At 34.9% G+C, this 15,620-nt stretch overlaps 1 protein-coding gene across 5 annotated transcripts in view; it reads right to left on the bottom strand.

The window, feature by feature from the left end:
- CNOT2 (CCR4-NOT transcription complex subunit 2) overlaps nt 1-15,620 on the bottom strand; it is a 109,455-nt gene that overhangs the window by 57,019 nt on the left and 36,816 nt on the right. For 4 of the 5 annotated variants that reach the window (XR_003121748.1, XM_025401494.1, XM_025401493.1 and 1 more), the window contains one exon: nt 13,765-13,907. Coding sequence is in view for 4 of the 5 variants with exons in the window: in XM_025401494.1 (XP_025257279.1) it covers nt 13,765-13,812 (48 nt within the window). In the remaining variant the exon portion in view is untranslated. The remainder of the gene's footprint in view (nt 1-13,764; nt 13,908-15,620) is intronic. The other variant, XM_025401496.1, reaches the window with a different exon arrangement.

The raw sequence follows: 15,620 nt of genomic DNA, 5'->3' as shown, positions 1-15,620 counted from the left end.
TGTTATATCACACACACTGCAGAATGTCCCACAATTTGGGTTTGTCAGATATTTTCTCATAATTAGATTGAAGCTGTGCATTCTGAAAGCCACATCACCACAGAGGTGATGTAGTCTTCTCAAGTGTATCATATGTGATGCATGTATTCCAATATATGACTGCATATGATGTTAATATGTCTTATTACAGGTGAAGTTAACCTTGATCATGGTTAACGTGGTATATCTGGAAGTTTTCTCCACTGTAAATTACTAGTTTTCTCTTTTTAAATAAGAAATGTTTTGGAGAAGTACTGTGAGAACATGCAAATACCTGTCTGTCCTTACATTTCTGTCCACTCATTATAGCATTCATCCATGAATACTGCTTGCAGTAACTATTCCGTGGTTTGTTTGTTTGTTTGTTTGTTTGAGACGGAGTCTTGCTTGTCGCCCAGGCTGGAGTGCGGTGGCACGATCTCGGCTCACTGCAAACTCTGCCTCCCGGGTTCACACCATTCTCCTGCCTCAACCTCCTGAGTAGCTGGGACTACAGGTGCCCGCCACCACGCCCAGCTAATTTTTTGTATTTTTAGTAGAGATGGGGTTTCACCATGTTAGCCAGGCTAGTCTCAATCTCCTGACATTGTGATCTGCCCGCCTCAGCCTCCCAAAGTGCTGGAATTACAGGCATGAGCCACCGTGCCAGGCCTACCGTGGTGTTCTAATGGTAATTTTCTACTTTCCTTCTCTATTTAACAGAAATGCTTTAACAAAGCAAACCAAATCTTTTAAAGATTTCACTGTTAACTATGCCCACAGTGTCAAAGACTTTACATAAATGGACCCAAGTGATTCAGGTAGAAGATGAAGACTAGTGGCTCAAACTAAAGGCTCTTCACTCCACCAAGCACATTTGTTTTAGCTTTATCACAGTGCCTTTAGAAAAGTGCCTTGGTAGAAAAGAATAGGTGTAAAATTTCATGTGCTCTTAGCATTTTTGGCCCTAATAAGGGTGTTTCCTTTTTCCTTGAAAACATCTTCAAAAATTGAAGATGTTTTCTTCACATTTTCAAAAATCCTTGAAAACATCTTCAAAAATCATATAAAAATTAGCACATTTGTTATACTGTCTTTAATTTACTGATCCAGATAAAATAATACAGAGATAATATACTATTTTATGCTATACAACACAGATTTTTTAAAGAAATGCTAATTAGTAAAATTTTTACCTTACAGCTGAGAAAATGAATGACCACTGTATCTATGAGCCTCCTGGATTCTTAAGGGAATCAGGAAATTCAGGGCAAACAGTTCAACTTTTAAGTTAAATTGACTCAGGACTGTGACAATTCTACGTAAGAACTGGAATTCATTTACTGACCTGTACTGTTTTATATTTCTTTCTAAATGACCTTAAGTGCTGAGAAATGGTCCGAAATTTGTGTATATTGCACACTATATAGTATTTTATACAACAGAAAGTTTCCAAGCCTTGTCTGAATATTGACACAAAAGCTTATTCTCTTTATCAGGAATGGTTTTCATTCATCTTCTCCACCAAAATACAGTTTTTAAAAATGAAATAGGGGTGCAGTGGCTCACACCTGTAATCCCAGCATCTTGAGAGGCTAAGGTGGGAGGATCACTTGACACCAGGAATTTAAGACAAGTCTGACATAGTGAGACCTTGTCTCTATAAAAAATTTAAGATATAGTGAGACCTTGTCTCTATAAAAAAATTTTTAATAAGAAAAAATACTTCAAAAAAATGAAACATTAAGATTTTCACTTCCAACCAAGAGAGAGTAGTGGTAGTACTAGTTGTAGCAGTAGCCCACCTAAAACAACTTGGAAATGGACAAAATATATTAAACAATGGATTTTAGACACAGGATATTAGGCCGTGCAGGACAACAATCCCTGAGACAAGAGAAAGAATCAATGAAGGCTCAACAACTACCCTTGCTTATAAGACCGGAAGAGTTTTCAGTCTGCAGTAAGGGAGAAGGATTCCAGATTGGTGGAGCCCAGCAATCTTTGTGAACTGAGGAAGTGGAGAAGAGAGTCTGGGTAATTAAAGGCAGCCAGAATGAACAGGCTGGGACACTAGACGAGAGAGAGTGGCACAGAGAAACAGTTCTGAAAATATGCAGAGGGTCCCTCTGAGTCTTCAGCTAAGTACTGATTAGCACATGCATGTAAGGAAACTACCAGAAACTAAAAAAAAAAAAAAAAAGCCACCTGAAAGAAACAGAAAACAATCCCCACAGCCCAGACAGGGCTGGAAATCATTTATTTTCCTACCAGCCAGAGTAGAAAAACATAATTTACATAATTCAGAAAAGAATTGTTTAAGTAGTTGAAAGAAAATTAACCCTAAAGACTACTCTGGTTCTGTTAAACAAGACCTAAAAAAAAAAAAAAAAAAAAAGAAACGGATGTCTCAAAGATCAAATGGTTTCTATTATTAGTAACTGCAACCACAAGAAATCTAAGGAATATTAACACAAATACAAACATTATATAGCAGTCAACAAGATAAAGTTTCCAAAGACTGGCATCTAAGCAAAAATCAACAGCCATACAAAGAAGCAGTAAAAGAGAACAGGCAATGAGGAGGGAAAAAAAAACCAACACTCAATAGAAACAGACATAGTTTCTACCAGGAAACATGAGTAACAGAATTAGTACACAATGATATTCAAAGAGTTATAATTACATTTTGTATGTAAAAGAAGGCAGAATAATTGGCATGCCGAAGAAAAGATTAGCAAACTTAAAAACATAGTAATATTTTATCCTAACTAAAACACGGTGAGAAAAAAAGAAAAAAAAATGAACAAAGCATCAGTAAGCTATGGGACAACTCCAGGCAAGTTGATATATGTGTAATTGGAGTCCTCAAAGGACATTGAAGACGGATAATATATTCAAATAAATAATGGATGAAAAAAATTCCTAAATTTGTATAAACATACAAATTCAAGATGCTCAACAAATCCCATGCATAAGACTCACGAAAAAATTGTACCGACATAGACCTTAACAAAGCTGTGTAAAATAAGTGACAAATTTAAAAATCTTAGTATTAGCCAGAGAGAAAAAGGTATATTATATACAAAAGACTAAAGATAAGAATGACAGCAGACTTTTCATGGAAATAAGATAGTGAAGCACCATTTAAAAAATTCTAAAAGCAAAAAACCTGTCAATTTTGAACTTCAGACTCAGTGAAAGTATATTTACAAATAAAGGTGAAATAAAGACTTTTCAAACAAAACCTAAAAGAATTCATTACCACTAGAAATGCCTTAGGAAAAAAATTTTTAATCCTTTAGGCAGAAGAAAAATATTATGAAGAAGGGAAGAAAAAAAGAAGAGAAGTGAGCAAGAAAATAAAGAAAGCAGGGCAAGGGAGGGAATTAAACAAAAGAAGGGAAACGAGAGAAGAAAGGGATAAGAAGTAAAAAGAGAAAGGAAAAGATGGGAAGAAAATGAGTCAACAAACCTATTCAATTATGAATGATAATAAAAAGCAGAAATAACATTAACACCACCCCTAAAATTACCATGAACCACGAGAAAATATAACAGAAGTCTAAGCAGAAAATGTTTCCCTTAGAAAGTGAGATTTCAGCTGAGATCTAAAGAATAATTAAAATAGATGTTTTTTTGGTAGTACTACTAAGAACCCAGAACGCTCCACTAAATAACAACTAAAATTGCTCCATAAAATATTAACTTTATCCAATCAACAATACTTACTACATGCCAGACACTATTCTCAGGCGAGGATATAGTAATGAACAAAATAAACACTAACAGAGGTTACATTTTTAAGTGTACAGCTGAACCTGGAAGGGAGGAAGGGAAATTCAGCACCCTGAAACAAGAGTAAAAGCTAGAATTCCAGAGAAGCCACAAGCTTATATCCCCCTAAAGGAGAAGCTATTTAAAAAATCTTTTTATAAATCAGGTACCTTAAAATGTTACACCATGGCTGGGAGCAGTGGCTCATGCCTGTAATCCCAGCACTGTAATCCCAGGCCGAGGTGGATGGATCACCTGAGGTCAGGAGTTCGAGACTAGCCTGGCCAATGTGGTGAAACCCCATCTATACTAAAAATACAAAAAAAATTAGCCGGATGTGGTGGCAGGCGCCTGTAATCCCAGCTACTCGGGAGGCTGAGGCAGGAGAATCACTTGAACCAGGGAGGCAGAGGTTGCAGTGAGCCAAGATTGCACCATTGCACTCCAGCCTGGGCGACAAGAGTGAAACTCTACCTCAAAAAAAAAAAAAAAAAAAAAAAAGAGCTACACCGTATTTGTAATAACCCCTTAGTGAAGAATACAGCAAAAATCTTGATGTTCCTGGTATTTATGGCAAGCAAAGAGTGGTGACGGAATGCTCTGAAAATTTATAGCCACAAGCAAGCATGAATTCACATTACCTATGTGGACTGCAACCTCAAACAAATATTTTATTTGGAATTGGTTCTGCATTGGTAGTGCCTTAGGGGCTTAGCAAAAACAAGTGAAAATCCCCTTGGGAGAAATGTCCCCTTCTACCTAGTCCTCAAAGAATTCCCAGAGTTCTAAGAAACATGAAATGATAGCTTAATACACACACAAGGAAACAAAGCACAATGAGAAACAGCAGAAACAAAAACATTAGCATAATCTGTGACAACTTCCAATTGTTGGATTTATCACATGCTAAACACAAAAATGTATAAAATAATTAAAGAAATAAGATATACTGGAATCCAGATCTAAACAAAGGGATAAACGATTATATGGATACGTAAGATATACATAGTAAGATTAACAAAGTTGATCTAATGGAGAGAAGCAAAGCAATACACCTGCCAATTTGGTTAATATACATTTTGTTCGAACACATAAACAAATAATTGTATCATACAGACCACGTTCTTGAACCAAAATGAAATTACATGAGAAACCAGCAACAAAAAGATAACTAGATGAACCTGGTAAGTTAATTACCCGGAAAATTAAAAACATAAGATTAAAGAACAGTATAACAAACTCTAAGAAGTGAAAGGAAAACATTAAAGAACACTGATGAATAAAAAACAAAACTAAATTTTAGAAATAAAAAAGGCTAAAATTTGACTCCTAGTAAAACTGACAAATCACTAGCAAGTCTGACCAAATAAGGGGAAAAGGCACATAGTAAACAACCTTAAGAAGAAAAAAGATGCTACAGAGGAAAAATTTATAAGGTAGCATCATGAACAATTTCTTTACCCTGACAAAGTATATCTATTAAAAAAATCCTGTATCAAACATTATTTAATGATGACAACTTCAAAACCGGTGACAATTTCAAAACTGTCATTTCCTAATGATGTGTTTAATTACATGAATCCCCCCAAAGCCTACACATAAATTATAAAAATTAAAATGTTTAGCAACATTGATACAAAAATCAATTTTAAAAATCAACTATATTTCAATAACACCTATAACTAAAAATATTTTTTAAATTTACAACCAAGAAAAGCAACAAAAGTAGTCATAAATCAGACTAAAGATTTCTAAGTCCCTTATGAAAAAAATATAAAACTTTGAGAGAAAATACGAAAGAACTCAATATATAAATTCCGGGTTAGGAAGAATATCATATACTTATCGATTCTTCCGCAAAGAAAACTAAAGTCAATGCAATTCCACTTACAAACTCAATACTTCTTTTTGTTGTTGGAGGGGAGCATTTTCATGAATATTTTAAATTTGTCATAGAGTAAAAGCCCAAGTCAAGACTCTTATGAAGAAAAGGGTAGACAGACAGACACGAAGATTTAACACAAAGCTTTAGTATTTAAGAAAACATGATATTGGTACAGGCACAGACAAACACATCAAGGTAACAGAAACATAAGAAATCCATGCATATAAAGAGAAACTTGATTTACAACAGAGCTAGCACTGCTGAATAGTTAAGGAGGGTAGAACAAATTGGTACACAATGCTAATATGATAATTTAGGTGCAGGGGAAAGGAAACTGTACTCCTATCACCATGTACAAAAATCAATTTCAGGTAGACTAAATATGGAAGACAAAACAAAAAATCTTTTTTAAAAGACTATGAAGAAGAGTATCTCAATATATCAAACACAACCTCAACAGATGGAAAAAATTTTAATTCTGAAATTATCAAACGTCAGATGAATATGAGTACTGAGGAGGTTCAAAATTGGAATAAACACTCCCATATTTCTAGAAGACCTCTTAGGAATTGAATCTTCCTGAATTTTTAGAATACTGCTTTGTTCAGATAAACTTCTCTAACTTCATAAAGTTCTCTCCTCTGTTATTTTCACATAGTGTTTGAAAACACGATCGCTTATTTACTGAGATTTCCTGGTTCTGTTCCCCTCTCCCATTTTTGTCTGGACCTTCTCTTTCCAATGTCTCTGTTGTCCCCTTCCTGCACAATTTTAATTCCTCTCCTCAGTGGAATCCTAGAAGGACACACTGGTGGGTCATTCTCAGGAGGTCACAGAGCTAAGCTGCTCCAATCACTAGCCTTACCATGGGTCCCTCACACTCACCTTATGAAGCTGACAAAATCTCTCCCAATTTCAAACTGGCTAATCGTACTTACCAGTGAATACTTGTTGACTACTTTGGGTGCTTCCATTCTCAGGTCCATCAGACATTCCAATGTTTCTCTTTTTTATACATAAAAACTGGTAACTGTACGTCTTTTTCTTAGTTCTCACCTGCTTGTATTGGGGTTCATGGAGACACTTAGTCAACAAGTTTTGTTATAAATGTTTTCATGAGTTTTAGTTTTGCTGTCTAGTTGGTTCTATTTTTATGTGGAAATTCAGAAAGATTAAAAAAAAAACTAAACCTGCCACCATCAATGCTATCATCCTAGACTCCACACAAGACCTAAGAATTACCTCTTAAAAGATAACTTTGCTTGCTTCTGTATTTTCTCTGATTCACAGAAATATCTGCATTAATGCCTTAACTTTTGATTTAACGAGTACACATTTCATATTTACGATTAAGGCAAACCACTTAAATGTATTTTTTTGAAAGAGAACATTTCATATTTCATATACAAAGTCTAAGGCATACATTGCCAAAAGGAACACCAGAGTGAACACACAGGGGTGCTACTAGATATTTTATATCTTCTTAGGAAATACAGCAATATCTATCAGATAATCATGTGAATATAAGTGATTTGGACCTAATTACTTACTTAGCAGAGTTTCTTTTGGCCCAAGGGCACTATGAAAAAATTACCAATTCACTAAGGGTGCCATAAACCAGGTGTCTTAGTGAAACTTACGTTTTGGAAAACAAATGTCACCTTATTTGATGATTTCAGATGATAATAAAAAAAGTATCAGAATATATAATAAATTCAAAGAAAGGTTAACACTTAGCATCACACAGCAATGAGCCAACCAATGAGGAACTTGGGAATTCATTTAACTTGATTTGACATTACTGGTTGGCCTGAGAAAGAGGACAAAGAGAAGCCATGAACACCAGGAAAAAAAAAAAAAAGGTCAAATTAAAAAATTTAGATTAGGCCAGTACAGTGGCTCATGCCTATAATCCCAACACTTTGGGGAGGCCAAGACAGGCAGATCACCTGAGGTCAGGAGTTCGAGACTAGTGTGGCCCACATGGTGAAATCCTGTATCTACTGAAAATACAAAAATTAGTCGGACATGGTGGTGCGTTAGGTAGTTCTAACTACTTGGGAGGTTGAGGCATGAAAATTGCTTGAACTCAGGTGGCAGAGGCTGCAGTGAGTGAAGACGGTGCCACTGTACTCCAGCCTGGGTGAGAGAGACCCTGTCTCAAAAAAAAAAAAAAAAAAAAGGTGGGTGCAGTGGCTCACACCTGTAAACCCAACAATTTGGGAGGCCGAGGCAGATGGATCCCCTGAGGTCAGGAGTTCAAGACCAGCCTGACCAACATGGAGAAACCCTGTCTCTACTAAAAAAAAAAATGCAAAATTAGCTGGGCGTGGTGGCACATGCCTGTAATCCCAGCTACTCAGGAGGCTGAGGCAGGAGAATCACTTGAACCTGGGAGGCGGAGGTTGCGGTGAGCACTCAAGCAATCACGCCATTGCACTCCAGCCTGAGCAACAAGAGAGAAACTCCATTTCAAAAAAAAAAATTTTTACATCACGGAGTCAAAGTGACTTCTGTTGCTAATCATGTGATCATGACATGAACAGAGCTTTCACAATCAAAAATTTAATTATAAGAGCAACTTCATCTTAAGCAGCTGTACAAATGCAAGTAAAGGGCACATAAAAAGCCATCCATGTGAGTTTTTTCTATCCCTTTCTCTGGCTAGTGATAACATATCACAGCCATCTGGTTGCAAGACTTTCAAGAGCAAAGAAGAGAAAACTGAACCAATTCACTGGATTCAGGCTTTTTTCCTTTTTTTAAACTCATTCTGTCATTAGGTTGCTCTTATTCATCTTCACTCAACACCAAGCAGCAGTAATAACTAAAAACTCAATTTTTCTTCTCTGGGTACCAGATCTGACAAATTTGCAATTAAGTATTAATTTAATAAAATTCTATCCATCTATCGATCCATCAATCGACTGATCGATCGACCAACTGACTGAGAAGGTTTTGCTCTGTCACACAGGCTGGAGTGCAGTGGTGTGATGATAGCCTACTGCAGCCTCAAACTCTGGGGCTCAAGCTATTATTCTTCCACATCACCCTCTCCAGTAGCTAGGACTACAGGTGCACAGCACTACACTCAGCTATGATTTTATTTCATTAAGTGTTCTTTACATTCATTATATATCTCTAATATACTATATATCATAGATTCTAAGATGCTTTGGTGCTGGTACTGTTTGTCACAACCATGACTCAAAGTCACCATAAGGTGTAAGATGCATCCTGAACTTCAGGGAGAAAAAAATGTTCAATAATGTGCCACTCACAATAAAAGAAAGGAAATACATTTAATTGTTTATTTACAATTACATTTTTATTGCAGTATAAAAGAAAAATGATCTGAATACAGCACATACTAAATGGCAATATACTTAGTGATTCATTTGTTTCTGTTTATATTAAGTAGCTTGTATTTTAAATACTCTGTATTATGGAGAAATCCTTGGTGAATTGTCAAGTAGGTGTTGAGTACTTTAGCTATATCTAGGAAATTGTTTAGGGTCTTGAGTGGGCTAAAAATTCATTATGATTTTTCCTACTCAAAATAATAAAATATGGGGCACCACTTTCCAAAAAATTGCCACACAATACATAAAAAGATGTACCTCAATATACTGAAACACATATATGTAATAAAGTTATAAAAATATAAAGAATGAAACACAAAATTAAAACTGCTGATTACTTCTGGGGAAGAGGGCAGAGGAAAGAATGGGAAACGGAAACAGCTCCATTAAGTACAATGCAGGAAAATACACATTTGTTAAAGACAAAGACGATGAATCACAGCTACACTATATAGTCACTAGTAAAGATCTGAAAAGGTACACAACAAACTCTTAAGAGTAAAGTTGTCAAGGCAAACTTTCTCATTGTTACTTTATATTCCGTATTTTTCTTCAACGTTTTGGTAATAGGCATCTGTGATTTTTAAAGTTAATAAAAAGGAAGTAAGGTATTTAATGTTGGGGAAGAAAACGGCAATACAATCATTGTTACAGTTCTCTGACATACTATAGTCCACAAAAATACAGTGTTTTAGGTTATGAATCATTCTTCAGAAACCTATGGACTAGGATGCATTAGACCCAGTTTGTAGATAATGCACTGAATGAGCTAGCATATGACGTGACCAATGACCTCATATTGAAAAGTTCCACTCAAAGTAACATCTAAATATCTTGAAAATACCTCTATTTTTCCATACCACTTACAATGGTATGTTACCCAGTATACTTTCCATTTCTTCCTTTCCCTTCTTTCACTGTTTTGTTTAATTTTATTGGAACAACATGCACTGAACACCTATCTACATACCAGGCACCAAGCTAGGTATTGGCAGTACCAAAATAAATAGATACGGTCCCAGTTTTCAAGAAGCTTATTAGATACAGCAGTATTATCGAATTCGATTTTCTGCAATGATGGAAATGTTCTGTACCTGCACTGTTCAATACAGTAGCCATCAGCAGCATGTAGCCACTGAGCATTTGAAATGTGGTTAATGTGACCAATCAACTTTCAAGTTTATTTAATTTAAATGAGTTTAAATTTAAATAGCTACTTGTGACTAGTGCCTATGGCACTGGACTGCACAAGTCTACAGGAAGACAAGGACAAATAACCACAACTACAATGTATTATGGTAAACTCTGAACTAGAAGTATGTTAAAGGCTATGAAAGAAAGGGAAAGGAACACTGAGTCTACCATAGGGTGACGTCTGGAAAAACTGACACTTAATTCTTGAATCATGTGAACAAAGGTGAGGCATTACATGAAAATAACCAATATAAGTAAACCCTTGTGGATTTAAAACTGCATGGCAGGGAGATTAAAAGTAGTGTTGTATCACTAAATGGGAAAATCTACTACAAAGAGTAACAGGACAGATACTGGAAAGGTAAATGTATGTTAAGAAGGCCAGAATGTGGGAAGTCTAAAGGTAATGTTTAGAAGCTTGAATATGCTACCTAACAAAGGGAAAGCAGGGTCGGGCAGGGTGGCTCACACCTGTAATCCCAGCACTTCCAGAGGCCGAGGTGGACAGATTACGAGGTCAGGAGTTCGAAGCCAGCCTGACCAACATGGTGAAACTCCATTTCTACTAAAAATACAAAAATTAGCTGGGCGTGGTGGCGCGCACCTGTAATCCAGCTACTCAGGAGGCTGAGGCAGGAGAATAGCTTGAACCCGGGAGGCGGAGGTTGCAGTGAGTGCACCACTGCACTCCAGCCTGGGCGACAGAGTGAGAGTCCGTCTCAAAACAACAACAACCTCCCCCCAAAAAAAAACAAAAAAGGGAAAGCCATTGATTAGTTACATTGGTAATTAAGATGGTTTATATTTGTGCATGCGCATGCTCATAGTTAGGGTAAGTTAGTCTAAATTAGAGGAAGATAAGAAAATGCTTACAAAAAGTGAAGGTGCATTTCCTTGGAAAAACCTTGACAATCCAAAAATGAACCGTGAGCCATATAAATTGTTTTATCTGAACTAATATGCAAGTCTATCTCTGCAAATAAACTTCAACTACTGTATTCAAACTCTGAATACCTAACTGGGCTTAAATTTATAGTAAGAAAGGAAACACACAAAGTAGATACCACCATAAAAATCAATACTTCAAACCATGCCCATTTAAAAGTCACTGTCTTTAGCACATAGCCGAGGGAATGTACCTTCCTAAACTAAATTCCTAAGGCTTTAATCAGGTCCGTAAGGAAATGAGACCTGGAGAAATGTTACAAAAATTCTTGTTAAACTCTGGAGTATTAGCCTATTATCAGAATGTTCGAATAAATACAAAGTATCTCTCAAAAGCAAAAGCCCTCAAAGATAAATGAAAATGGTTATAAACATAGACACAACAAAATTCTACTTTATCCTTGGAAAATAAATACATTTCCTCCAAAATAGAATTTTTAAAAATCCAAAATCATTTTTATCAATTCAGAAGATTTAAGTTCTCTCTTCTAGCTATTTTGAAATATACAATACCTTGTTAATTATAGTCACCCTACTCTGCTAAGGAACACTAGAATTTATCCCTCTATGTCGTCCCTTTTCTCTTTTGTTTTTACTTAGTGATGCTAAATGCATATTGAAGTATCCTTGGAAACAGCTGTTTAAAGCTGGATTGTAAAATTATTTTATTTTTGAACCCTACTCTGAAAAGCACATGTATAGAAACAGAATTTCCTGTTAGGTATTATGATGAATATATTAAGAATATAAAAATTCTTAGACTACCAGTACAAATACAAATGTTACTTTAGTGATGAACATTCCTTTGAATTTCCCATACATTCTTATATACACATTCTATACATGTGACAAAATACCACACGTACCTCATAAATATGTACAACTATGTATCAATAAACGAAGAGAGAAAAGGGATGACATTTTGAGGCAGCAAAACCATAACCAAAAATGTGTTTTCCAGGTATGCTAAAAAACCTGGATTATTTGTAAATAATGTGACTGGAACAATGGAGTATTTTTAGTGTAGAATGAGCAAGAATAAGCAGATGTCTTCATGTATAAAACCTAATTCTGTTTTCTTTCTTAACTATAAATTTTGGAATTCTATATTAATATGGTTCCATGAGACAAATTAACTACAGGGTGTAATTACGTAAAAATTCTACATTCACACTTTACAAACTGGATTATGAGCACTGAAAAGCTACATAATTCAGAATCACAAAATTCTTAAAATAATTTGGCAGAAGTCCAAGAAGTGTGACCAATTAAAATCTTATGAGTCAAGGTAATTGGAAGCGGTTGGGAAGCAGGAGCTACACCTGAGTACAAATAATTAGCAAAGGCTATGTTGGTCAAGTCTATGAGGACAACTCAGAAGAAAGCTTACAGAGAAAACTGATTCAGCATAGCCTCAGTTTTCTCTGGCTTATTAAAATCATAAAGATCTGGCAAGAAACTTTAGACACCAAGTTAGAAAAAAATTCTAGAAAGGTTAAATATGACATTATTTTTAATTAGGAACAGTGCCTAAACCAGAACCCAGATCTTATAGTCAAAGGCTCTTTGTTATACGATACACCAAAAAGACTAATTTACAATTTGCTCCACTGCTCACTTTTCCAATTTGAGGGAAGGAAAGATTAGCTGGGCTAAAATAAATGGTTAGCAGATAAACGGTTAACCAAAGCTGCTGCTATCATACTAGTTGCCTTCACAACCTAGAGAGAATGAACTGATGAGTGAAAGGAAGTGTGGGAGGTCGAGAGGTTGGACACATATCTGCGCAGGAAGCCTAAAAGTTTATTTGTACTCAAGCTTTAAAGTATTCTGTATTCCGGATAACTAAATAAATGTGATAACAGATCACTATCAAATGAATAAAGGATATTTCCTTTAAAAAACTAAATTCAAATATGTTGGTTTTCTTTAAACCACTGTCTAATAGCACAATCTTTAAAATTCACCTTCTTTTCAAAGTTCAGAAATAGCAACGTTACATTTCCACTATTCTTTCAGCCTTCCTACACACTGAATAAGGAATGGATATGATTAACCACTTTATTAAATGAGAAAACAAGAATCTAGCATTTTAAGGACAGCAAACTAATAACAAATTCAATAGAATTTGGGTCTCTGAGCACCCTGGGTTTCTCATTTCTATTTCTTCTATACTCACTTTTGTCTACATTTCTGGGACATATACTTTGTTATCCAAAATATAGCACAAGACTTAGGGTTTAGTCTTCCAGGAATAATAGGAAATCAACACTTTCGTTTTTACTAGCTTTGAATCCAGTTATGAAGTCATAACTTGTATATGATATAATCTAAGTTTTGACAAACATCTCAGAAAACCTAATTTGACACACTAAAAGACTATACATTATGAATATGCTTTATTTTGAAAAGTGTTCCCAACTGTTTCAACTATCAAATCCAGTACTTAATTTAAAATTATAAACCCAAATTTTCAAATTGAGGTGTATCGAATTTGCTGGTTCCAATTACATATAACACATTTAAACAGTTTCAAAATAGCTACAAGACCAATAGAGAAAAAAGAAAAAAGACTGGTCTTACCTGGTAGTTTCTTTTCTCAGATAATGTATGTCCATCAGTCCTCACCATAGAGTCGTGTCCTTTCCTCACAGTACCGGAGGCAATCAAATAGAACTGTCACTCAAGGGTCGTGTCACAGGAAGGACCGCCCACCACTTCTCCCTCTAGAGTGGAATTATCCAAAAGCCGTCAAAATTACTAACACATAAATATATCAACAGCAGCAAAAATATTCAATATGATACACAGAAAACAAAAAAAAGTAATTATTCTATACTCCAACCAGTCTTCCTCATAATCATTTTCGTGGGCTAGACTAGCATACTTTATTTGCAACAGAAATTATTAAATATGAAACATTCTTCCTACCCACTTCTACTTTCTTCAGTTAAGACTGTCTGCCAGACATCATACACAAGGGAGAAATTTACAGTGAATAAAAAATGAAATGGACAAAAAAGTTTACCCCTCCCACAAGTGATATTTTTTTCTTTTACATTTATCTTCTCCAGTTATCTCAAAAACATACAATTCATATTCAGTCATTTAACGACAAATCCTTCCCCTCCAAATGATTATATATATGGTGATAGATAGAAAATATAAGTTACTCACACAGCTACTGATTCATTCTGTGTAGGTTTACTCCCATACAACAAAATGGGAATGCAACATATATTCAAGAGATACAAACCTAACTCAATATTCTATTAAGCTTTACTCCAAAAAGAGCAAAAAATGTGAACTTCCATTGATGCTTTCGTCTTTCAGTCATCCAATTTCACGCATACTCCAATAGGGAATTCACTTTTTTTACACTGGGCGAAAAAATGATGGGGCTAATTTCTTAAACTGCAGAGATAAGTTCAAAATGACTTGCACTCGAGGTACCACCTCCCACAAAAAAAAAAAAAAAAAAAAAAAAAATCACTGAAGCTGAGGTGACAGCCACAAGAAATGCTATCTTTAAAATGAATATTGAAAATGAGAGTTCAAATATTCAAAGATGGGTATACAAACAATTTATAAATATGCATTTTCAAGACAGACATCTCTTAGCTAAGTTTGGTTAAACATTCTCCCTAAGGAAGTAGTATGTATACCTACTGAACTAATAATCTTGCTAGCCACTAAAGATTATATTCAAATTCAGAACAATTATTTAATATCAACAAACGTATTTTGTGAAAAGGTAACATATAATCTATAATTTATAAGGAGAGTGAATCAGTATTATTAAAACCAACAAACATGCATGTACATATATATATGGAGTACCTCTAAAAAGCAATCTATACGGGCAGAACATTTTTTTTTTTAAAAAAAACAAATCATTAAAAATGAATATTACTAAATTTAAGTTTTAAAAAGAACCCAGGTGACAAAAACCTATCTTCTGGCTCCTCTTTTATGTTTGATCACAAAGGTAGTGGGAGGTGTATTTTTACTTAAGTCTGACTATCTTACAGTGTACGTTTAGCTGAAATACTTCAAGATGTCAGGCTGTATGACAAAATTGTAATTGCTGATTACCAAATTTATAAGTACCTTTGGAATTAAATATGTCTCTTTCAAAAACAACAAAGGAGTAAAGTTTTAAAAGCATATTTACTACTATAAATGTAATCTTTATCATTTAGCAAGCAATGAGGTTTTCATAAGGAAAAGTTACCAAGTGAATTGGATATTCAGGAATTGTTAAATGACGCACATTTGGCTCCAACTCAAATTTTCACGATTGTCACAAAAAGAGAGCAAGATTATTTTATTATGCATCTTCCAAATATTAACTGTTTTAATATTAGTATTTTATAATATTAAATTGTAAAGTAGTACTTGCTTTACCATTTTTTTTTTTTTTTTTTTTTTTTTGGGGG

The sequence above is a fragment of the Theropithecus gelada genome, chromosome 11 (genome assembly GCF_003255815.1).
Source record: "Theropithecus gelada isolate Dixy chromosome 11, Tgel_1.0, whole genome shotgun sequence".
Classification (NCBI taxonomy): Eukaryota; Metazoa; Chordata; class Mammalia; order Primates; family Cercopithecidae; genus Theropithecus; species Theropithecus gelada.
This window is presented reverse-complemented; position numbering and strand designations above follow the sequence as displayed.